Genomic DNA, 25,804 nt, shown 5'->3' with positions numbered 1-25,804 from the left:
TTCAGCTTACTTCTGAAGGTTAAAATCAACAATATTAAAAACGATTAGTTTTTATTATTCCGCCAACGAAACAATAGGGAAAGCCTCCGAAAAAGTATGTTACCTTGCCACACATTCTGCCCAGGGTTTGAATCCAAAGGAGAAGGAGAAAATCTCTCTCACCTATCATGTCTGTATACATTCTCGATAGGTAGCATACCGTGAGCATTGGCGTAAATAATACCTCCAGGCCTACTTGTGCCCCCCCCCCAGAAAATTTTGAAAAGTAATTCCAACTTAGTCAGTTTTATTTCATTTACATATTTCTTAATTTTGATTATGAATTCTATAAACATATTTTTTGTTGCGTTATCACATCTATGACCATTTGTTCAGTAAAGCATCGAAATATTTAAGTTGGACCCCCGGGAACATTTTCTCGATTTTTAAGCTAAAATCAGCTAAATTTAAGCTAAATTCAGTTGCTAGCTTAAAATAATAAATTTGTTCTGCATTTGTTTGACTAGTATCCTGGTCGCAGAAACATAAAAACATAATTGTATTAAGATATAAATATTTCTGTCCTATTAAACTACCATCAGCTTCAAAAAAGACTGAAGCAACTACATCAAAATGAGCACATGTACACAAATCCGGTCAATGAAATTTCGAACGACCTTTCTTTCGAAAATCTTCGAGTTAATCGCAAGGTATGCCGCAAAACAGTTGATCAAATTCCTATGGAGCTTTTTGCTCTCGCTATATAATTCTGGCACAGAAAGATATAAAATTATAAAACTTAAGAATCTTTGTTACAATCACAGAAAAATCAACAACGCATTCCATTGAAAGTATTAGGACAAAACTTAGGCAACCTTCGCACTCACAACAGAGATTGCATTAAAGAAATATTTTTATAATCCTCAAAAGATCTTGTTCCATTTAATTTTTTGGCGATTTCATAAGGATCATCGGAAAACTCTTTTGTGCCTGCTTTAGTTAGAATTTGTTTTTAGGATAAAAAAAAAGATTTAGAAACCAGTTCGTATCAGAAATCATTTCTTTTGCAGCACAATTCAGATCGATTTGGTTGCTTCTCAAGTCTTTTTGATTTTTGCAGAGAAATCTCTCACCTATTCAGAAAACCATAATGAAGCCTCTTCCTAACGTCAGTAACTACAAAAACCCTATGTTATTCTGGAATTTGATTTATGACTCATAATTTTATGACTCATGGAATTTATGACTCATAAAAAACACTTTAGGATTCCAAATTTGTGTTCATCGGTACTTAACTATTTCAGCACATAGCATACATTTTGGAATTGCATGAATACTTATATTGATTATGACAAAATTTCGTGGAATTTATTCCACATGTAAAGAGTTTCAAAAATTTCAAGTTTCAAAAAAATCGAGATCTTTATGCATCAAGTAATCATGGAAATGCTTGAAAACTTTCATAAATATACTCATATCGAATTTCATTTATAGATAATTCGAAGAAGATTCTTGAATCTTAGATTACACACTTATCCACATTTAGTAACATGGAGAAGACAAGTTGACACAGACATAGCGTTTTAAAGCAATCACAGCATCATTGGAAATCAATTGTATTATTCGCGATTTTTTTATGTTAGTTCTAGGACGAATGAGCGATAAACTTAGTCAAACAATTTCTATTGCAATCCATGCGCACAGTGCTTTAAATCGCCTTTGAAAATTACATCCCACCAGCTGGTGCCATGGCCCCCCTAGACCGAGACTCTAGTTACGCCTATGACCGTGAGAGACGTTTTTCGGTAGGTGTTGTGATAATGAACTGGTTCGGGGGGCTACAACCCATGATAAATTTCTTTTAATAAGCCCCAATTGCGGGGGGCATCAGTTCTGATGATGCATTTCAACTTGTTTTACACAGCTGTGTGAAAAAAATATAGGGTAAAATGCCCAATAGTGGACCCCCTAGTAGCGGGATTTTGCTTTTCCTGCCCTAAGGAGTAGACATTTTCTTCTTATTGATTCTGCTTGATATCTAACACCAAGTTCTGCATCTCCTCTTCGTGATACGTACATAAAACACTCAAATACACGGCGTTATTCGTTGAAATTAACATTTTAAAGTCTGACTGAATTTGCCCTATAGTAGACCCCCTGGGGGTCCATAATCGGAAATTGCTTCCCTATAGTCGCCACTTCATTTGATTTTTCTGTTCCGTTTCAGGACGTTCTTCTTCCATATTATGGACCCCCCAAAATATTCCTAAAATGGACACTCTTGTGAATTGTAAAAAATCATCTAATTTTACTTTCAATAGCATTTCCAATGCATGTAATCAAATCATCAAATGTAAGGTAGGTTCTCCCGATAGAATTTCATAGTCAAATGTTTTCGTTGTGCTATAATAATGCAAAAATGGCTTGAGGGTCCACTATTGGTTAGGGGTCCACTATTGAGCACTTTACCCTAGTCCCCAACATAAAATGAGCGAGATCAAAGCGTTTTATCGAACCCTATCGGTGGGGGCCGCCTATCCGAATCAGTTTTTTTTCCAACATGTATACAATAATAATAATACAATACAATACTTGTATTAGGGGCAGCAGGGACTATGTCCAAGGGCTTGACGATCCCTCCCCAGGCCATCTGCGAGTTGTAGCGCCTGCCTAGGATGTGGTGGGGTTTGACAGTGGGCCCTGTTAAACCTCTATAAAAAGCTGCATGAATCCGCAAGTAGGCTCCACCAAAGCGACCGTGTGCCGCTCAAAGCGCACAAGCCCAAGTCCTGGTGTTAGGTGGGACGCCAAACAGCCCTGACACGACGGCCCTCCGACGAGACAGGAGGTTTGCGCAGGCCCAATAAGCCGCCTTTAAAAACAACTATTACCAACGACATAGAATATAATACATACGGTGGCTCCGGATCAGAGAAACGACTGGTATGACGGCGAATGTGAGCAAAGAATGCAGCATGGGCGAGATTGCTGCAACACCGCACGAGGGCGAACGAGGCACGATACAAACGGGCGCGGAACAGACAAAACTCGATTTTCCGGAGGAAAAAGCGCCAGCAGGAAGATCGAGACCGTGAAGAGACGGAGGAACTGTACCGCGCTAATAACGCACGAAAGTTCTATGAGAAGTTGAACCGTTCACGTAAGGGCCACGTGCCACAGCCCGATATGTGTAAGGACATAAACGGGAACCTTCTTACAAACGAGCGTGAGGTGATCCAAAGGTGGCGGCAGCACTACGAAGAGCACTTGAATGGCGATATGGCAGACAACGGTGGCGGTATGGTAATGAACCTAGGAGCACGCGCGCAGGACATGCGACTTCCGGCTCCGAATCTCCAGGAAATCCAGGAGGAGATCGGCCGGCTGAAAAACAACAAAGCCCCTGGAGTTGACCAACTACCAGGAGAGCTGTTTAAATACGGTGGTGAGGCACTGGCTAGAGCGCTGCACTGGGTGATTACCAAGGTTTGGGAGGATGAGGTTCTGCCGCAGGAGTGGATGGAAGGTGTCGTGTGTCCCATCTACAAAAAGGGCGATAAGCTGGATTGTAGCAACTACCGCGCAATCACATTGCTGAACGCCGCCTACAAGGTACTCTCCCAAATTTTATGCCACCGACTAACACCAATTGCAAGAGAGTTCGTGGGACAGTACCAGGCGGGATTTATGGGTGAACGCTCTACCACAGACCAGGTGTTCGCCATACGTCAGGTATTGCAGAAATGCCGCGAATACAACGTGCCCACACATCATCTATTTATCGACTTCAAAGCCGCATATGATACAATCGATCGGGACCAGCTATGGCAGCTTATGCACGAAAACGGATTTCCGGATAAACTGATACGGTTGATCAAGGCGACGATAGATCGGGTGATGTGCGTAGTTCGAGTTTCAGGGGCATTCTCGAGTCCCTTCGAAACGCGTAGAGGGTTACGGCAAGGTGATGGTCTTTCGTGTCTGCTATTCAACATCGCTTTGGAGGGAGTAATACGAAGGGCAGGGATTGACACGAGTGGTACGATTTTCACAAAGTCCGTCCAGTTATTTGGTTTCGCCGACGACATTGATATCATGGCACGTAAACGTATCATGGCACGTAACTGAGAGGACTGAGGAAGCCTACATCAGACTGAAAAGCGAAGCTAAACGGATTGGACTAGTCATCAACACGTCGAAGACGAAGTACATGATATGAAGAGGCTCAAGAGAGGTCAATGTAAGCCACCCACCACGAGTTTCTATCGGTGGTGACGAAATCGAGGTGGTTGAAGAATTCGTGTACTTGGGCTCACTGGTGACCGCCGATAACGATACCAGCAGAGAAACTCGGAGACGCATAGTGGCTGGAAATCGTACGTGCTTTGGACTCCGCAAGACGCTCCGATCGAATGGAGTTCGCCGCCGTACCAAACTGACAATCTACAAAACGCTCATAAGACCGGTAGTCCTCTACGGACACGAGACCTGGACGATGCTCGTGGAGGACCAACGCGCACTTGGAGTTTTCGAAAAGAAAGTGCTGCGTACCATCTATGGTGGGGTGCAGATGGAGGATGGTACGTGGAGGAGGCGAATGAACCACAAGTTGCATCAGCTGTTGGAAGAACCATCCATCGTTCACACCGCGAAAATCGGACGACTGCGGTGGGCCGGGCACGTAGCCAGAATGTCGGACAGTAACCCGGTGAAAATGGTTCTCGACAACGATCCGACTTAGTCTGAATAAATAAATAATAATAATAATCAAGTGTACAAAGATGAAATATTGTGAATCGACAGGATGTAACTACAGTCGATGTGGTACGTTATGACGACGAAAATAAACATTCTTTGAAGCATCGCTCGACATTCTGCCAATGGTTGCATAAGTCGAACAAAGCATTGCAATTTTGGCTGGATTGTTCCATGGTAAGCGGCGCAAAGCGTAGTCGATAAACCGTTTCTGTATTCCCTCGATGCGGTCATCGTGAATGGAACGGAATTATACGGAGCTCATATTTGTACTCCATACTTGAGTACGCTACGAATCAATGCACAATACAGCGATTTGAGAGTATGGACATAATCGAACTGTGCTGTTTTCACTCTGTTAGAATCAGCGTTGGCCTCAGCGAACTGAGGCATGCTCAGTAACACGAAGTTTACTATCAAGAACGAATCCAAGAGCTTTGAACGATGTATAGTTGAACCGCAATGTGACTCAGATAATAATCGTAGGTAGCGGAAGATCAGCAACGAGTGAACGTCATGGCTTTTCATTTAGTCGAGTTAAACTGCATTCTATTGTAATATGAGTCTTGTTCGTAAATTAATCCTCATTCATTCATTATTCGATCCTGCTTCTATTGGTGAATTGGCCAAATTTTGATCGATCGGTGTTTACTAAATATACAAACCGGCACATTAACCCTCGAAGACTTACACCGTTGTAAAAAGTACAACAATAGCGAAAAAAGCACGCTTGTCGTACACGGTGAAGGCGAGACTGCATGAGTGAATCAGGACTAAGCGAGTCTCGAAAGGTTAAGCTTACACCAATGGATGTTTTCGAAAGCAATCGCGATTTACAAATACAAAAATAAGACTACCGTAAAAACTGTTATAGGGGACCTGTTGCGATTTCCATCTTACTTAACATATAATCATCTTATCGCGAAACAAAGAAATAAAGCATTAAGTTTGTCGCTTTCTTTTGCTAACATGCGTGCTCACTGATGAAAAATATCACAAAACACGAAACAAACCTAATTCCCCTTCATTCATTGCTTTGTATTTGGTGAACATAAGAGCTATGAGATGAAGTGCAGGAACAGTAACCCTACTATTTTGTAAGGTTTTGATTCTTTTTTTTTTTTTAATATCCTCTCCAGCGTACCTTATTTCTTGAATATCGGATGTAAATCAATTCGTGTTACTAAAACTACTTTACAATAAGGCCGTTACAAATATTTAATTAAAATTATGTCCTACTGGTCTCCTGAAGGTTAAGGGGGGATAATAAAAAATAAATAATAAAATGGAAAAAATCAAAAAACTCTTCGGATTTGCTAAAGAAAATCCTCAAAATTTTCTGATTTTCAATTTATTATTTTTGAGCAAAAAACCGAGGGGGGAGACATAATTGTTTTAAAATATTTGTATCGGCCTAACATGCATTTGCTTAATAGCACCGTTGTTTCTGTGCAAACCGCAACACAAAGACGCCTGAACGCCTGCTGCCAAAAACCTTTTCACAAAAGCCACTTGGCCGATCTGTCTTTTTGGCAAACCATCCTTGGTCTTTCCTATGGTCATGCGATATTCTAAATTTTTTGGTCACAAAATAGGGGATTCGTCGCTTGTAATTTTCCTCGACGTTTCCGTTGAAGTCATTTGCATGTTTTTATGTTCATATAAGTTAGAAATACCTAATTATTTTGATAATCTTGTGTATTAGTGTCCCCCCATGAATGTTTTTTTTTTCTGAGGAGAATGAATCTCGCGGGAAGCATTGTAGGTAGAGGCAATACAAAGTTACCTAGGAGGATAAAAGTTAGTAAATGTGTGGAGGCCCTTCATAGCATAGTAGGAAACGCATCTGCCTGGCATACTGAGGCCGTAGGAAAGTGGCTACTGTGATAGCTCAAACTCAAGCTTACAGTACGCATCTTACGCCAGCTGAAAACCACCATACGTTGGTGCGTCCGTTACTGTCGAAGTTCGTCAAAAGAAGAAATAACATCGCTCTTTTACTTCCGCATCCCATCGAACAAAACTCGTTCGTTCAATTTTCGGAGCTTTACGCCCGAGGGCGAATAGTGCCAACTTATCAGTTACACGTTCCATTATGGAACGTACACACGGTCAAGCAGTTTGACCAACATTGACTCCACCTCTCGTTTATTCAAACATCCATCAAGTTTTAACAACAGCGGCACGAACAATCAATTTATTCGACCAACAATATCACACACGAACGATCGAAGCGCCAACTTGAGCACCAACTATCAAAAAATATATGGGGGTTTGTGTAACTTCACTTCAAATGCTCAAACGTGTTCGGCGAACCTTGACTCCGCCCCCGACTACTCAAACCAAAATCAAACCGTTTTAATTTTTTCCAACCGAGCCGCCAATTGTCAAATGTTTGTTCGAACAACTTCACTCTCGTTCAAACAAAGCAAACGTTGCATACTCATTTTAACAAACACAATCCATCTTGTTTTGTTTTTTTTAATTACCGTCGTTCGGGGTGACATTAGGCCTAGGGGTCAAAATTGGACCAAAAACGAAAAATGTTTCAACTCCTAATATCTCAGAAACTGTGACGAATTTTGATCAAAACTTCAAACGGTTCGAAATTATAGTAAAATTCACGTCTAGGAAATCACAAAACAAGTTCCAAGAACAAATTGTGCTCGTATCATAATGCTTGGAATTTGAATGTAAAACTATTCATCGAATGAACCCGTATTAAAATAGTGTCGGTAATGCCCCACAAATCTATTACTTAACTAGTTTTTGGATCGATGGATACCTTGTTATCATGTTACGATAATCTGTTGTTGTTTTATCTAATTTTATGAATATTTATATAGCAGTTCTGGTTTTTCGTAGCAACGAGCAATGCACGTTGAAAAGGGGTGAGATTGGGCCAAGCCTTTGGTTGATTTGCCATACATAGTTGGTAAGAGCCGGTTCTTCAACTTCAGCATAATCAACGTCCATAGCCCACACTCCGGAAGCACTGATGATGATAAGGACGCATTCTACGCGCAGCTGAGTGAGTACGATAGCTGCCCAAGCTACGACGTCAAAATTATCATAGGAGATTTGAACGCTCAGGTTGGCCAAGAGGAGGAGTTTAGACCGACTATTGGAAAGTTCAGCGCTCACCGGCTGACGAACGAAAACGGCCTACGACTAATTGATTTCGCCACCTCCAAGAATATAGCCATTCGCAGCACCTACTTCCAACACAGCCTTCCGTATCGGTACACCTGGAGATCACCACTGCAGACAGAATCACAAATCGACCACGTTCTGATTGATGGATGGCACTTCTCCGACATCATCGACGTCAGGACATATCGTGGCGCTAACATCGACCCTGACCACTATCTGGTGATGGTTAAACTGCGCCCAAAACTATCCGTCATCAACAATGTTCGATACCGACGACCGCCGCGGTACGACCTAAAGCGACTGAAGCAACCTGATGTCGCCACTGCATACGCTCAGCATCTCGAGGCAGCGTTGCCGGAAGACGGTGAGCTCGATGGGGCCCCTCTTGAGGACTGCTGGAATACAGTTAAAGCAGCCATAAACGACGCAGCGGAGAACAACGTCGGGTATATGGGACGAAGTCGACGGAACGATTAGTTCGACGAAGAGTGCAGACATATTCTGGAAGAGGAGGCGGCAACGCGGGCGGTCGCGCTGCAACAAGGTACCCGGCAGAACGTGGAACGTTATAGACGGAAGCGGAGACAGCAGACCCGCCTTTTTCAGGAGAAGAGACGCCGCCTGGAAGAAGCGGAGTGCGATGAGATAGAACAGCTGTGCCGTTCTCAAGAAACACGCAAGTTCTACCAGGAGCTCAAAGCAAAGGCTTCGTGCCGCGAGCCGAAATGTGCCGGGATAAGGATGGGAGCATCTTGACGGACGAACGAGTGGTACTCGAAAGGTGGAAGCAGCACTACGAGGAACATTTGAATGGCGCTGAGAGTACAGGCAGTGAAAGTCAAGGCAGCGGAGGAGATGACTACGTCAGTTCAGCGGACGATGGAAGCCAACCAGCCCCCACCTTGAGGGAAGTTAAGGATGCCATCCAACAGCTAAAGACCAATAAAGCAGCTGGTAAGAATGGTATCGGAGCTGAGCTCATCAAGATGGGCCCAGAAAAGCTAGCCACTTGCCTGCACAAATTGATAGTCAGAATCTGGGAAACTGAACAGCTACCGGAGGAGTGGAAGGAAGGGGTTATATGCCCCATCTACAAGAAAGGCGACAAGCTGGAGTGTGAGAACTTTCGAGCGATCACCATCCTTAATGCCGCCTACAAAGCGATATCCCAGATCATCTTCCGTCGTCTGTCATCATTAGTGAATGAGTTCGTGGGAAGTTATCAAGCCGGCTTCGTTGACGGCCGCTCGACAACGGACCAGATATTTACTGTACGGCAAATCCTTCAAAAATGCCGTGAATACCAGGTCCCAAAGCACCATCTGTTCGTTGATTTCAAGGCGGCATACGACAGTATAGACCGCGTAGAGCTATGGAAAATTATGGACGAGAACAGCTTCCCTGGGAAGCTTACCAGACTGATCAAAGCAACGGTGGATGGTGTGCAAAACTGTGTGAAGATTTCGGGCGAACACTCCAGTTCGTTCGAATCGCGCCGGGGACTAAGACAAGGTGATGGACTTTCGTGCCTGTTGTTCAACATTGCGCTAGAAGGTGTCATGCGTTAAAGACAAAGTACATGCTTGTGGGCGGAACCGAGCGCGACAGGGCCCGCCTGGGAAGCAGTAGTGTTACGATAGACGGGGATACCTTCGAGGTGGTCGAGGAATTCGTCTACCTCGGATCCTTGCTAACGGCTGACAACAACGTTAGTCGTGAAATACGAAGGCGCATCATCTGTGGAAGTCGGGCCTACTACGGGCTCCAGAAAAAACTGCGGTCGAAAAAGATTCGCCACCGCACCAAATGTGTCATGTACAGGACGCTTATAAGACCGGTTGTCCTCTACGGACATGAAACATGGACAATGCTCGAGGAGGACTTGCAAGCACTCGGAGTATTCGAGAGACGGGTGCTTACGACCATCTTTGGCGGTGTGCAAGAAGACGGTGTGTGGCGGCGAAGAATGAACCATGAGCTCGCCCAACTCTACGGCGAACCCAGTATCCAGAACCCGAGCAACACACATGTTGTAAATCAGTTTAAGACGCTCATATATGACCAAATTTGGTCATATATGAGTTATTTCAACCAAATCAACGTGAATTGTGCTACTAGGGAAGGTAGCTAAAGCCGGAAGGGTACGATGGGCAGGACATGTTGCAAGAATGCCGGTCAGCAACCCTGCAAAGATGGTGTTCGCTTCCGATCCGGCAGGTACGAGACGGCGTGGAGCGCAGCGAGCGAGATGGGCAGACCAGGTGCAAAACGACTTGGCGAGCGTGGGGCGTATCCGAGGATGGAGAGATGCGGCCTCGAACCGGGCATTGTGGCGTCAAATTGTTGATTCAGTGGTATCTGTTTAGATGTTTACTAAATAAATGAAATGAAATGTAGATTGAAGGGGCCGAAAAAAACATCGATATACGTAGAGAGTCGCACGATATTCCTTCACATTGCTCGATTCCGAGTAATGCGAAAGCGGACTCACTAGCTAAGATGGGTGCTATGAAAGGCGATATTTATGGGTGTCAAATCGCCTTTCAACAATATTTTCATAATTGTCCGTCAGCAAGCCTTGTTCACTTGAAAACAAAATGAGATTTGAGTAGGTACAGTCGACTCTCTAAATCTCGATGTTCTATATCTCGAAATTATTCCAGAGCATTGCTATTTTATTAGTAACCATCCATACGGGCGAATTGTGTGCCCAATAAATTGTTTCTTCTTCTGAGATGACCACGAACGGCCCTCTGGGAAATCTGGCACTGCCGTAATAGTGGCCAATTCCAAAAGTTTATCTGAACGCAAATTTTCGAAACTGTTTATATCAGCGAATTGTTTATGCAATCAATAGTAAAAGTCTTTTGTGACCTCAAATGACAATACGGTCTCAGGAAACCCGAAACATCCGTAAAATAGGTTAATACTAAAATTTGATCCCAGAGCTGCGCATTTTTGTTAACATTCACGGTAACGATGAGTTATATGTGGAGTCAATAGTGAAAGTCCTACCAAAAGGTAATCACAATCGATTTTTTGGAAAATATTGTTAACGGCATCGCCAATGATGACATCAAAACGGATCTCCGGGAAATTTGGAACATCCACTGGAATGATTAATTCCAGAGCTTTATCCCAGAGCTTCACACTTTATTTCGAAACCATGCACAGCGGAGAAGTGATTGTGCAATCAATAGTGGGGAATTTTCTGTGATGTTTGAATGTCCACTAAACGGTCCTCCGGGTCAGTAATATCAGTGAAAATGGTCAATTCTAAAAGTTCATCCCACAGCTGTGCTAATTTTAAATTATGTATGCAATCAATATTCAATATTGAAAACCCTCCACGATATGCAATGACAAGAAAAAGAGTCGAGTCAAGTACGAGACACTGAAGACGGCCTTACTGTTGAGGTCGAAATACGTACAGATACGTATAATAGGGTATAATCAATTGGTGGAATTTAATGGAATTGTACAAACTCGTCTTATGACAAGTAAAGATATTCCACTAAAAGCCCAAAATAAATTTCGTATCAATAATAAAAAGTCCTTCGTAAAATCAGGAACATCCGTTAAAGTGGCCAATTCCAAAAGTTTTCGTGATAGATCATTATTAGCCAGTGACGGCGGCGTGGCTGCGCTCCTCTATAAATTCCTCCGAAGCTTCTTCACAAGCTCCTCTGGAAGTTCTTCCAGAACTTCCTCCGAAAGTTCCTCCGGTAATCCCTTCGGAAGTTCATCAAGTAATTCTTCGGAAAGTTCCTTCATCCGGAAGTTGCTCCGGGAACACTTCCGAAAGTTCTACAGGAAATTCCTCCACAAGTTCTAAAGGAAGTTTCTCCGGTAATTCCTCTAGAAGTTCCTCCGGGAATTCCACCGTGATTTCTTTTTGGAATTAGTCACTTTCACGGATGTTCCGGATCTTCCGAAGTACCATTACGGGAGCATTAAGGTGTCACAGAAGACTTTCATTATTTATTGCATACACAATTCGCCAGGGTAAGGTGGTAACAAAAAATCACGATACTCTGAGATAAACTTTTGGAATTGACCACTTTAACGGATGTTCCGGATCTTCCGGAGAGCTACTTCGAGAGCATTTGGGGGTCACAGAAGACTTTCACTATTGATTGCACCAACAATTTTTCAGGATGGATTGCTGGATGGAATAAATTTTTAGAATTGGCAATTTTACGGAAGTTCCGGATTTCCCGGAGGGCCGTTCGTGGGCATCTCAGAAGATCTAAACAATTTATTGATGTTCCAGTGAACCGTTTTTGTTGTAGTTGGAGATCACAAAAGATTTTCATTATTGATTGCATCAATAAATCGCCAGGATAGATTATTACAAAACGATCGCAAAGCTCTGGAGAAACTTTTGAAATTTACGATTTTTACGGATGTTCCAGATCTACCGAAGGACCGTTTCTGGGACATTTGGGGATCACAGAAGACTTTCACTATTGATTGAACCCACAATTTGCCAGAATGGATGGTTACGAAAATATCGCGAAATTTTGGGATGAACTTTTGGAACTGGCCACTCTTACCGATGTTCCGGATCTTTCGGAAGATTGTTTCTGGGAAATTTGGAGGCCTCCGAAGACTTTCACTATTGATCGCACCCACAATTTGCCAGAATAGATGGTTATGAAAAAATCGCGAAGCTCTGGGATGAACTTTTGACATTGGCCTCTTTTACGGATGTTCCGGATTCTTCCGGAGAGCCATTTCGGGAGCATTTGGGGGTCACAGAAAACTTTCACTATTGATTGCACCCACAATTCGCCAGGATAGATTGCTACGAAAAATCGCGAAGCTCTGGGATAAATTTTTCGGAATTGGCCATTTTACGGATGTTCCGGATCTTCAAGAGGACCGTTTTTGTGGCACTTGGAGATTACAAAAGATGTTCACTATTGATTGCATCCATAATTCGCCAGGATAGATTATTACGAAACAATCGCGAAGCTCTGGGACAACCTTTAGGAATTGGCCATTTTTACGGATGTTCCAGATCTTCCGAAGGACCGTTTCTGGGACATTTGGAGGTCACAGAAAACTATTGATTGCACCCACAATTCGCCAGGATGGATTGCTACGAAAAAATCGCAAAGCTTTGGGATGAACTTTTGGAATTATCCATTTTACGGATGTTCCGGATCTTCCGGAGAAACATTTCTGGGGCACTTGGAGGTCACAGAAGACATTAACTATTGATTCCACCCACACTTTGCCAGAATAAATGGTTAAGATAAAATCGCGAAGCTCTGGGTTTAACTTTGAGAATTGGCCACTTTTACGGAAGTTCCGGATCTTCCAGAGAGCTTTCCGATGACCGCTTGAGGGATAAATTTGCCCAGAAATGGCGTATACAAGATAGCAAATACAGTAGAGCACATGTCGCAGATGTCGCTGGAAGCTGATTTTCTGACGGAATCTTAGTTTCCGAAAGTTAGGAAAAGTCAGAGTTTTACAGATTTTTATCTCGTTGCGTTACAAAGTTACAGCGATGTTTTGGGTGTGCTTGGTTCGAAATGGTTCGATGCTCTAGGAAGGTTAAGATGAGACTATCCGTAAAAATGAAGAATTCTTCAGAGGGAAGATTGGCGGTTCGCTCAAATGCATATCCAACTCAAATATCTTGAAATTTGTGAAATAAGAATGTTTCCGATTTTCATTAAGCTGTTCGGTAGTTCATATAACTTGTTGGAGGCTTTGCCTTCCTCGTATACTAAGTATACGGAAAGGCTATACGACGAGACCCATAGTGTTATATACCAATCATCGATGAATTCAGATGATGTATGCATGTGTGTATACAAAAATGTGAGACAACCTTTTTGGAACTTAGCACTAAGTATCCGATTTGCTAGCAACATGTTGCATTCGACACAGGATGTTTACTGCCATTGAAAATTGGCCCGATGGACCGTTGCATTTCAGGGGTATAATCGTTAAGCATAAGCACATTAGGCATAAGGAAAAATGGGCGTTAGGCATAACGGACGTTTTGTTTAATGTATGTTAGGCATAAAATTATGTCTAGCGTTCTTATGCCCATCGTCCTTATGCCCATCGTCCTTATGCCTAACGTACTTATGCCTAGCGTTGCAGACTCGCGTTCTAAAGTTATTGACACAACATTGTTTTGGAAAACAAAATTTCAAAATCATTTTTTTCGGGAGTTGTTGCAATGCATTCAAATTAACGCAAACAGTCATGAATTCATGGAATTAGTGGAGTCTGTTGCACCGAAAGTGATGTTTTGATCTCTCTAACGTGTTTTTTTGCACGAGAAATGATTTAAATGTTTCAATCAAAGAAGTTTTTTTCTTAATTATAGAGGCTTTCAGCTTTGAGCTGTAGCTATGGACCGAGCAGTATAAAGGCCACTTTGGTATTAGTCTGACAATAAATAAATAAATGGAAGAGATATTTAGAACTTCCTATTAGATTCCACGAATATTTATTTTTTTGAAAACTGGCCTTTCACATTAACTTTTTTAATTCTACACTTACACTTGTTTAAATTATATTTTCCCAATGAACCAATATTCTGATTGAGAATCTAACTATTCCAAAAATTCAAGACCAAAAATCGAAAAAAGTGATTGCTATGGAAACAATAAACATTAGTATTATCTTTTAAAGATGTATATTTTTTCCCTCACTCCATTGTTGACGATTAATATAGTTTACAATTGGTTTTATCGTTCAAAGGTTATGAAGAACCAATTTCATCCCCGGAAATATCGTAGAAAGTATATAGTCAGCGTTTATTTTAATACGAAATGGTCATGTTAGACCATCAAAATCTCGATTCTTAGCGATTGGATTGAGGTCACTCATGTTAGTGTGACAAACAACGAGTCATACATTTTATCTTATAAGTTGATAAAACAAGGTTTTTGAGGTGCTGATTGTTACCAGTTGCTCAAATGTTGATAAAGTATAAGTTATCATTCAGGCCGATACTAATATTTTATATAAACATTATGGCTCCATCCTCAAGATTTTTTTGAAAGGGTAATTTGAGAAGGCAATACAATAACTTTCTTTAACAAATCTGAAGATTTTTTTCATTTTACTCATTTCAATACTTATCTTTTGATTTATACCTCCTTTGGAGGTTATCCTCCACTGGAGGATAATATTTGTAACGACCTTGAAGGTGAGCAAACATTGCATCGGATTAGTACATTATTAGATTTTGCCTTATTATTTAATAATGTTAGAGTTTTACACGATTTACATAATAGGTTAGATTTCGCTGTGCTCTTTTTAGATTGGTTAACTAAACAACATGCAACTCTACAAATAAGCAGTGATGGGAATAGCATCAATTCCCAACTAACTATTACATTGTATTGTCTGATTTTCGCATAATAGTGTTATGCGTCGTTGATTATTTTTATTACAATTTCGGAAATTGATGCTTTTCCCATACCAAAATGCCATCTAAAGTGATTGTCACTGTATCACAACCATAAAGAGTATGTACATTCGCAACATCGCGTCAGATATTTACAATTAGAATAGTAGACAAAATATAAAATATTTACCTTCTTTTATTTGTGTCTGGACTTAGAAAATGATGAAATCCATCTGAACTCTGCTGAAAGCATCACGATAGGTCTTCGTTTCACCATTTTCAAAACTTGACTACCACTGCCAATTTTTTTTTTTTTTTTTGGTCCCTGTTTTCAAATTTCTGCACTATATCCGAAGGATACTTTACGCCCATTCAATCGAGCCGAAAAAAACGCGACAATGACAATTCACTTCGGAGAAGACAGAGAATATTTAACGAATGACTGTGCAGTATTAAAAGTGGACTCGTACATCGAGGTCCCAAAAAATGGAAATTAATTAAAATATCAAACTGGTATGAGTGCATTATGAAGCAGGAAGTTGAACAATTAAACCAACTTACTCGGTATCTCGCCTGCCTCGCTGAGGACTCGATGGCTTCTGCTGCACATAGTCTTCCTCGTCGTAATCGTAATTGTTGCACTTGTCGTTGGCCCGCCACGGGATGTTCACATTCTGAGCAGGTTCGTTCGAGACCAGATCCTGGAATAGCCGACCGAAGCTTTTGTGGATATCGGTGAACGATAGCCGGCTATTCTGGAATCCCATCACGTTGATGAGCTCATCTCTGGTGGCACCACCGGAACCAAGCAACAGCAGAGACAGCGCTCCCGCTATGCTGACCGGAGAGAATATTTCCGTTTTGCTTTTCGGGTTCGCTATGGCCAGACTGATCTTCTGGGCCAAGTTAGTTACACTTTGGGACACTGCGGCGAGATTTTCCGGCGTTGACCCAACCGTTGAGTCTTGGCTAGAAAGAATAGAGAGATAATATTAATTAAACCCACTTGAAAATTTTGGAAATCATTATGGAACTTACTTTTGACCTTGGCAGTACGATATTATTACTAAAACTACTAATCCTACTGGGGCGAGTATGCGCATTTTGAGACCTGAGAAGGGAATAAATCTTCAATTAGTTGTAAGATCTCTCTTCTGATTCAGCAAAACGGTTGAAGTGAACTGAATGACACGTGTGAAACAACGTTACTGGACAAATGTTAACGGCTTCTGGGAAATTCCCAAATTCAATTCCATCTACAATAGGAGGAAACAGGTTTATATTTTCAGACTCATGAACGTTCTACAACACAATCATTAGGTTAGGATTTCAGTTGAAAACGATCGTGAAGCGAGGAAGTGATTCAAAGCACGATTTTGAAGATGCTGTTGCTGAAACTCGTTGTTCGATAAGAAACGAGTGGGCGTGTATTGCCAAGAAAATAAATTCAAATAACTTGTATGGCTTATATTCATGTCCTTTTCATATCACAAACTTAGATGGATGTAAATATTTGTACAAAGAAAAGAAAGCGATAATTTTGTCGCAAACCTTTTAGCTGACATTTAATTTTTGATTATCATTTTATATGGCTGCCTAGTGTCTATTGATGACCACGAAGTAAAATTTTTCCGTAACTAAAAATTTCCGTAACTTAAAAGTTTTTTATGCGGGAAAACTAAAGAGAGGCAGTGGTGATCATGTTATATGAATGAAAAGGATGGATGTCTGCTACCCGTATAAGTGTGAGGCCAACAATTTTGGATATGCGCGCCGCCGATCATAATTTTGCCACGCCGATGACTAATCGCAATAAGAAAAAATCAGTTAACTTGAGTCGAGTCTAACGTAAAAGCAGTCATGCAAAAATTAAATTTTATTGGTATTCAGTAGGGCAAGTATTTTGGTTCTCGAATAGAGCAACAGTGACACATTTAATGTCTGATATATCAACAAAGTATGAATGCTAGTAAGTGTATATTAGGACACAAATGCGATTTCTCTTTAAGTGCTTACTCAAAGCGGTTGGATTAACCTACTGTGTTAAAAGTTTTTTAGGAAGACAAACAGGAAGACTTGCGATGAAATACGATAAAAATAGTGATTGTAAATTAATTCACTCTAGTCAAAAGGGTCTATAGTATAGATCAATTGTATTGATTTTACGCCCGGTGATTTCTTGAGTATTTTCAAAGCTTCATCTGTCCTTTAATGGAAAATTATGTTAAAATCAATTTACTTGTATTTCAAAAAACTAATCAAAGTTAAATATGTTTAACTATACTTTGTTCTAAGTAATGAGATAAGGCTATTGGCAAATTCAAATTGCACGAGCGTTAATAATATTCACATACAATGGAATACAACAAACGCCCTAATATATCGGGATCAAGTGTGACCAAACGATGGGGGATCAAGTGTGTCCATGTTGAGTATTTATCTTGGTTTATTTCTCTACACAATGTGAAATGAGCAATTACCAATTTAATGAGCTTATTCAATTCTGTAATAATAAAACTATGTCCAGTAAAAATTTGACACGTTTTGGATGGATATATTAATAGTTATTAAATTTTTTCTCATTACTGAAAAAAGGATTGAGAAGGCTAGAATAATAAAACGTCTTTGAAACCCAAACACATGAAGGAACTAACATCAATTAAGCTGTTATTGGTCGACGGTACAGCAGCAGTGCCTTTCTCTGCTTTGTTCTCTCCGAGGCAGCCAAGTTGGTTGCGACGAGACGGACGCAATGAGAAAACAGAACTGTGCAATAAAAATCCTATTCGACTAAATGCTGATGTCATATTAGAAATTTGGGGACAGTACTCGTCGATAGCAAATCCTTCCGCACGCGATGGCATATGAGCAAGTCAAACCACCTTCCTTTTGCCAGTGGAGATATATCAGCTTCCACACTGATATTCTTCCCTCCCCCTTCATACGGGAGCTTGGCAGAAGGAAGGTCGTGCGATATATGCCATCACAAATATTGCCCTCCGCTCGCTTTCAAATCGACTTCTATAAAAACATTCTTCATGCCTGCCGTATCCTAACGGAACTATCAATTCTATACTTTCGCCTCTAATGCTATCATGATCATGTACGTCCAAGTTTGGAAGATGATATTAGCATTTCCATATCATTGTAACATCAAATGTTACTCAGATTCAATTATCTCTCTAACGGTTCTGTTTACACATATCAGTGGTATGAAAATGTGAAAACTCGGAAGCTGCACCAAAGCAGCATCAAATGAGTGGAAGCATATTTTTCCTTGCTTCTAAATTGTTTATTAGGATGATTTTAGGTACGAAAAGGTAAGTAAATGAAATATAAACGTACACATATGTGAAATCTGGTAGGGGGAATTACGGCTTTGGCAGGTTTTGTTCTATTATTGTCAGGGGGGTTTTTATGACTGATTATGCTCAAATTTGACCTAAATATTCTTTCCATATCAAAGAATATTGTGGTCAAATTTCATAAAATTTGGTCGACAAAAACCCCCCTGCCAATAATAGAACAAAACCTGCCAAATCCGTCTTTTCCCCTAGTCTAATGCTACTAGAATATGAATATTGATAGAATTGACAGAGAAATATTATGAGCGGTCGAACCAAAACAATAATATCTATGTTAAAGTGACCAGAACTTTCTAGTGCCAATCCGGGACACCTTAACTTTACGCACTATAATTTTTTGAAGCGTATCAAATCGTTTCAGAACGGATTATTCTCCTCTCAACGAAAACATCCAGCATGATGCTAATTACTCGATTTTATAGAAACATCTTAAGGTGGTTATACAACAAAGCCACAAATCGGCCATCTTGGAAACCACGTGCTTTTTCTAGTGATTTTTCAAGAGCACGAATTGAGAGAACCACAACGCCCATGGGGATGAAACATTCGTAGATCGTTTGCTTACTCATGCTAAACAATCGACTTTAATTTCCGCATTGTACGAAAATTATTACGCTAGATTTGATCTCCTGATAATAGGAGTAGAAATCCGTGTGGTGAATTTGAAATTCACCACATGGCTTGATTGTATAATAGGGTGTCCCAAAATTGGACAAAGTCTGGGATTTTGGGGGCTCAACCTTCAAATGAAAGCTTAGGGTTAAACAAAAGTAAAATTGTTCTACGACAACTCTGGGAAATGACGTTTAGGGGTGGCCCCGACGCGTTTTATGAAAAAAGTGCATTTTTTATAGGTAACATCGAAAATACCGGTATATCGGAAAGAAATTCGATGAAACCCATCCATTTTATATTTTTTACATTTAACTTAGGGTCTGTACTTTATGGTAAAACTTTGATACCGCATGTTTTAGGTCTATATATTTTTCACTGATGCTTTAAATGCCCAAAAATGATGAATTTTTCTTAATATTTTTTTATTAATGCATCCAAAACGGGTATCTATCATAATGCTTTCGAAACTAGATATACATAGAAAGATGGGGAATTTTATAACGAATATTTTGCTAAAAATAGCAACCTTCTATCTCTATCCGTTTAAAAGTTATTCACGATTTACTGCAGCTTGGAAAAAGACTTTTTGAAATTTCGGATCATAATACCTGGATCATGTTTAAGTAAAGAAACGCCTACTTTTCCATACCAACCAAATGAGTGCTTGAATAACCAATATAGCATTTATATGAGTTGCATAAAATTAATTTTAATACTTATTTGAGTGTTATAATGGAAACCCAACGATGGACCAGCAGTAACATGACTGACTACAAATTGTTCAGTTAGTCTGGGTGAGTGCTCAAATAGATTGATGAATATGGTTTCAAAACTACCCATAGGTAGGTTCAGTTTTCGTGTCATGGTTTGTCGAGCTGTGCAATGTTTCTCGATAACATGGAAATTAGTTGTTTTGTGACCATCTTGATTTTTTGCAAGAACGATCATGTGAAGCAAATCCAACTAGATCATTTTGATATCGATTTGTCATATTTTACGCCATATTGAAACTCATTTTACGCCATTGCAAAAAATAGTGTGTGCAACTAATTGCAAAACTCGATTTTATCAGCACTCGTAGTATGAACGTTTGAGCCCCTTTACCTGATCCGAAATTCCTTCAATAGCTGCTGGGCGAGGGGGCAACCAACCGGACACCAAAGTTAGAGGTGGAAAGAGGGACGTGCGTTCATGCAGGCGATGGGTTTCTTGTATTGTAGCACAATTTTTCTTCTGAACGTTTCGAAGTGGCACGATAGTTCTCCTTGAATTATCACACAAACACTAAATAATGTACATTTAAACACCTAACTTTATTGAAACAGTTACACTTGCTTTATTTGTTAAAATTACTGGACATACTGGACGAACTTTATTTAAATATAATCTACACTTAATCTATAACACATTAAAAACACTCGAACGTGTGTATGCTGGACGTGATCTGTCCCGGACCGTGATCTAGTTACGACTGCCGATGTTCTCTTGGGTAGGTACCGGAGAGACCTTCTTCCAACGATGATCGCTTCGGTGGTTCGTCAGATCGGTTTAACTCCGACAACCTGCTCTCTGCTCTCCTTATCACATACGCTGATAACGGACGATGCGATGGGGAGATAACGATGCTCTACCTGAATTCCGTGTCCTATACATACGGTGGCGACTGGTGGTGATTTTGCTGTCGATCGTTATATCTCGGGTACTTTTTCAAATCGGCGTATGTAACATTTTGATCAAGCTGAGAAAATCGGCTTGGAAGTTTTAAGATTTCATTTTTATTCCTATTTAAAAACTAAACATTTTTATTGCAAGTGAATTCACCTCAACGATACATTAAGAAAAGGTTCATCGTCACTGACTCTGAAGTCTGTCATGCGTGTGAACATTCCAGTTATTTTGACAAAAATATATGTTACAACGTTCTGCAAAAGATAAATCACATACGTCGTTCTGATACGTCAGCATGGCCGAGGTCATGCTACTTTCGTCGAAATGTTACGCTGCTCCGTATGCTGCATTGTTGATACGTCGAAATGTTGCGTCAAGTTGAAACGTTTCACGCACATGCGACAAAAAATTGCAACACTTACAGCACGACGTAACAACATTTGCTGCAGAAAAACAACGTAACATATTTTTCTTAACAAAAATCACAATTTTCAAGCAACAAGTTTAATTTTGAACTCAGTGATAAAAAAGTACAAGCAGACGCACGTTTTAAACTATTTAGTTGTTCGAAAAACTTTTTAAAGTACATTTTTTTGCTAAGCGGTGTATGTGCAATATTTTCTATAATGATGTTACACCGTTTTGTAAAATATTGATTTACATTTTTAATAACGCATTTTCATGTAGCTTTGAAGTTATACACATTTTTAGATGAATTTGATGCCATATGCTGTTGAAAACGGGTTTGTTTACAATTTGCGACATACGCCGTTTTGAAAAAGTACCCGAGATATACCGATGAAGGCAAAAGAGTTTCAACAGCTTCCTTCATTGCTAGGGGGGCAATCCCTGTATTCGCGGTTGCGAACATATCTCATTCGGCAAGCCTCGTTGGATAAACGTACAACCATGCTGATTAAATCATCTTTTTGCAACTAGTTACACAAATTACTATTATTATTAATATTTTATAATGCATATTGAAATATTTGGCATCTACCATCTACGGAATCTCTGGAAATAAGAACAATCTACACTAATTACGAACTATTTTGCCTACCAATACTGAATACAATGATAAATTGATTGCATCGATAAATCGGGACCAAAATGATCCAGCCAGATTAACTTCACATGATCGTGCTGGTTAAAAAATCAAGTTGGTCAGAAAACAATTAATTTCCATGTTATCGTGAAACATTGCACAGCTCACCAAACCATGAAACGATAGCTGAACCTACCTATGGGTAGTTTTGAAACCATATTCATCAATCTATTTGAGTACTCACCCAGACTAACTGAACAATTTGTAGTCAGTCATGTTACTGCTGGTCCATCGTTGGGTTTCCATTATAACACTCAAATAAGTATTAAAATCAATTTTATGCAACTCATATAAATGCTATATTGGTTATTAAAACACTCATTTGGTTGGTATGGAAAAGTAGGCGTTTCTTTACTTAAACATGATCCAGGTATTATGATCCGAAATTTCAAAAAGTCTTTTTCCAAGCTGCAGTAAATCGTGTATAACTTTTAAACGGCTAGAGATAGGAGGTTGCTATTTTTAGCAAAATATTCGATAATCCCCACCGTTCTATGTATATCTAGTTTCGAAAGCATTATGATGGATACCCGTTTTGGATGCATTAATAAAAAAATATTAAGAAAAATTCATCATTTTTGGGCATTTAAAGCATCAGTGAAAAATATATAGAGCTAAAACATGCGGTATCAAAGTTTTACCATAAAGTATAGACCCTAAGTTAAATGTAAAAAATATAAAATGGATGGGTTTCATCGATTTTCTTTCCGATATACCGGTATTTTCGATGTTACCTATAAAAAATGCACTTTTTTCATAAAACGCGTCGGGGCTACCCCTAAACGTCATTTCCCAGAGTTGTCGTAGAACAATTTTTCTTTTGTTATACCCTAAGCTTTCATTTGAAGGTTGAGCCCCCAAAATCCCAGACTTGGTCTAATTTTGGGACACCCTATTGTATAATCACCTTAATCTTTGGATATTCAAAAGCATGAAATATAAATGTATGTGTACACTAGGCAAACTAGTTATGTGAGTATTACAAAAATTTCTTTTGGAATTACGACATAAGAAAACGTGTTGATTTTCATAAGTTTATTTTTTAAAATGCATTCAATAAGACAAACTTATAAAATGTTTAGAGTTTTATATTTAAAACAAAATGTAATCTGGACTCGAATCATGGACATCAAGATTAAGAGGCACGCTGTTACTCTACACACACATAGACGTTCCTAAAAAATCATCTTGTTGGATAGCCGGGAAAGAGTTTTCTTAACGTTTTCGCCGGACAAATTAATTGGCCTAAAATGTCGTTTGAAGAAAGGGCCATTTGACCGAAATTTGACCGAAAAAGTCATTTAGCAGGAAGGGCCGGAATTGTTGTTTCCCTTTCGGCCGTATATTCTCTTTGGCCAAATGACATTTTCGGCCAAACCGTTTTGGCCTAATCTTCGTTTCGGCCAAATGGAATTCGGCTAGATGATTTTCAGCCAAACGCGATATTCAACCAAGTGGCATTTGGACAAATGGCGTTTGGTTGAATGACTTTGTGTACTATAAGTGTACTATAAGTAGAGGGTTCGATGCCCGCTCCAGTCGTGAAATAAGCGATAAGCGAAACATTCTTCACTGGTGTACCAGGTACTGCCCGTTTGCCCGTTTTCCTGCTTTTTCTGATATCTTCGCAGAATTAACGATGGGCAGCAAAATAATATTTCCATAAAAAATTAGAAATTTTCCATGTGGTCCCATCTCACTGCTCAATCTACGGCAATGAGAAGGCAGACTCGCTGGCAAAGGTGGGCGCACAGGAAGGTGAGGTTTATGATAGACAATTCTCGAGCAACGAGTTTTCACCATTAGTCCGTCAGAGTACTCTTCAAAGTTGGGAAAGGAATTGGACACACAATGAACTCGGACGGTGGCTATTTTCCATAGTTCCAAAAGTTCCTGGGCGAGCGTGGTTCAGAGGTGAGGACTTAAGTCGAGGCTTCATTCGCGTGATGTCGAGACTTATGTCCAATCACTATTCACTAAACGCACATCTGTACAGAATAAACCTTGTCGATAGCAACTTATGTAGGTGCGGAGCCGGTTACGATGACATCGATCACGTAGTTTGGTTCTGCTCGGAAAATGACGCCTCCAGAGAGCGACTATTGGATACCCTAGTGGCCCGAGGTAAACAACCCTTCAGGGAAATTCGAGGTGTTTTGGGGGATCGTGATGCGGTCATTTATAGTTTCATTTGTGATTCTGACATCAAAATCTAATTTTTGTTTTTTCTTTCTTCTGTCAAAGTTTTTTTTGTACTGTCTCTGTCTCTATGTTCCGTAGATCTCCGTTACTCAGGCCATCCGGAAGACGCTCGTCGAACTAAGCCATGAGCACGACGACATGCCACATCATCCCTTACGCCAAATGCCCGGATGAGCAGCCGAAATTCTATGTTCCCGAATCGTAAGCCCCGTCCATCCTTAAATATTGTAAACTAACCTCGAGTCACCACGAGTACGCTGGCTCTTATCCCTCTCTTACTAACTGATAAAAAATTACATCGATTGTATATATCCCAAAGAAACATGGCTCCGTAAAGTGTTATACACGCCTGAGCCTACAAAATAAACGAACTTGAAAAAAAAAAATTCCATAAAAATTAGGAAATTGCCAATAAAGAAATCAGGGTATGAGCAAAAAATAAATATAAAATTTCCACGAATAAAACAAAATTTCCATAAATAATTAAGAATTTCCCACATAACAAAAATAAATAAGCACTTTTAAAATTCAAAATAGCAATTATAAAATAAGAATTTTCCATAAAGAAATCAAAATGTTCCACGAAAAAAAATACAAAATTTCCATAAATAAATCAATATAAGCAATAAGCAATTACAAAATTTTCCACAAAACGAATATTTTTTTCCATAAAAAAATAAAAATTTCCCACAAAATAATTTATGAAGAACAAAAAAAATAAGAAAATTTCCATAAAAAATACAAGAAAGCAATAAAGCTGATGAAATTTACATGAACTTTAAACGCTTTTAAAGAAGGGGTCATCTATGGAAAAGAAATTTTTTATTGCTTATACATATTGATTTATTTATGGAAATTTAGTAGTTTTTTCGTGGAACATTTTGATTTTTTTTATGGAAAATTCTTCTTTTATAATTGCAATTTTTGTTTTTAAAAGTGCTTATTTATTTTTAATTTGTGAAAAACTCTTAATTGTTTATGGAAATTTTGATTTATTTGTGGAAATTTTATATTTAGTTATTGCTCATACCCTGATTTCTTTATTGGCAATTATTAAATTTTTTATGGGAAATTTCTATTTTTTAGGGAGAGTTTTTATTTTAGTCTTAACGATGTTCCAAATGTTACACATTTCCTGGTTTTTAATTTTCCAGTTTTTGGAGCTAACTCAAGTCCTTAAGATTCAGATCATTGTCATGACTTAAACTTTTCAGAATATCTAGAGATATTTTAGTTTCCGTAGATCATACAAATTCCTAATATTTCTGCATTCTTTAGACTTATTCGAATGCTTCAGTTTCCTAATATTTCTGCGTCTGAGAAATCAACTTAACATCTGTTGCTCCTTTAGAATCTATTAATTACTTTATACTTGCGGAAACGGCTAGATTCTTTAAAACAATCAAAACTTTATTATCCAGGTTCAAAGACCCTCTAAATATCATTTTTTCTATTAATTAATTGTTCGATTCTGTAATAATTTTTCTAGGTAACCTATTTTCCAAGGTAATAGATTTTTCAGACTTAACAGATTCATCATAGAATCCGGGACGTTTTCTGGGACGCCTGGCAATGCGGGAC

General features: G+C 39.5%; 1 protein-coding gene across 5 annotated transcripts in view; it reads right to left on the bottom strand.

Moving 5' to 3' along the window:
* LOC134212509 (serine protease inhibitor 28Dc-like) overlaps positions 1-25,804 on the bottom strand; it is a 73,818-nt gene that overhangs the window by 34,211 nt on the left and 13,803 nt on the right. For all 5 annotated transcript variants that reach the window (XM_062690453.1, XM_062690456.1, XM_062690452.1 and 2 more), the window contains exons 2-3: positions 16,307-16,379; positions 15,830-16,237 (exon numbers count right to left, since the gene is read on the bottom strand). In XM_062690453.1, the coding sequence (XP_062546437.1) occupies positions 15,830-16,237; positions 16,307-16,371 (473 nt within the window). In that variant the 5' untranslated portion in view covers positions 16,372-16,379. The remainder of the gene's footprint in view (positions 1-15,829; positions 16,238-16,306; positions 16,380-25,804) is intronic.

Source organism: Armigeres subalbatus, chromosome 2, assembly GCF_024139115.2.
Source record: "Armigeres subalbatus isolate Guangzhou_Male chromosome 2, GZ_Asu_2, whole genome shotgun sequence".
Classification (NCBI taxonomy): domain Eukaryota; kingdom Metazoa; phylum Arthropoda; class Insecta; order Diptera; family Culicidae; genus Armigeres; species Armigeres subalbatus.
Note: the sequence above shows the minus strand (reverse complement) of the source record. Positions and strands in the feature narration are given on the sequence as shown.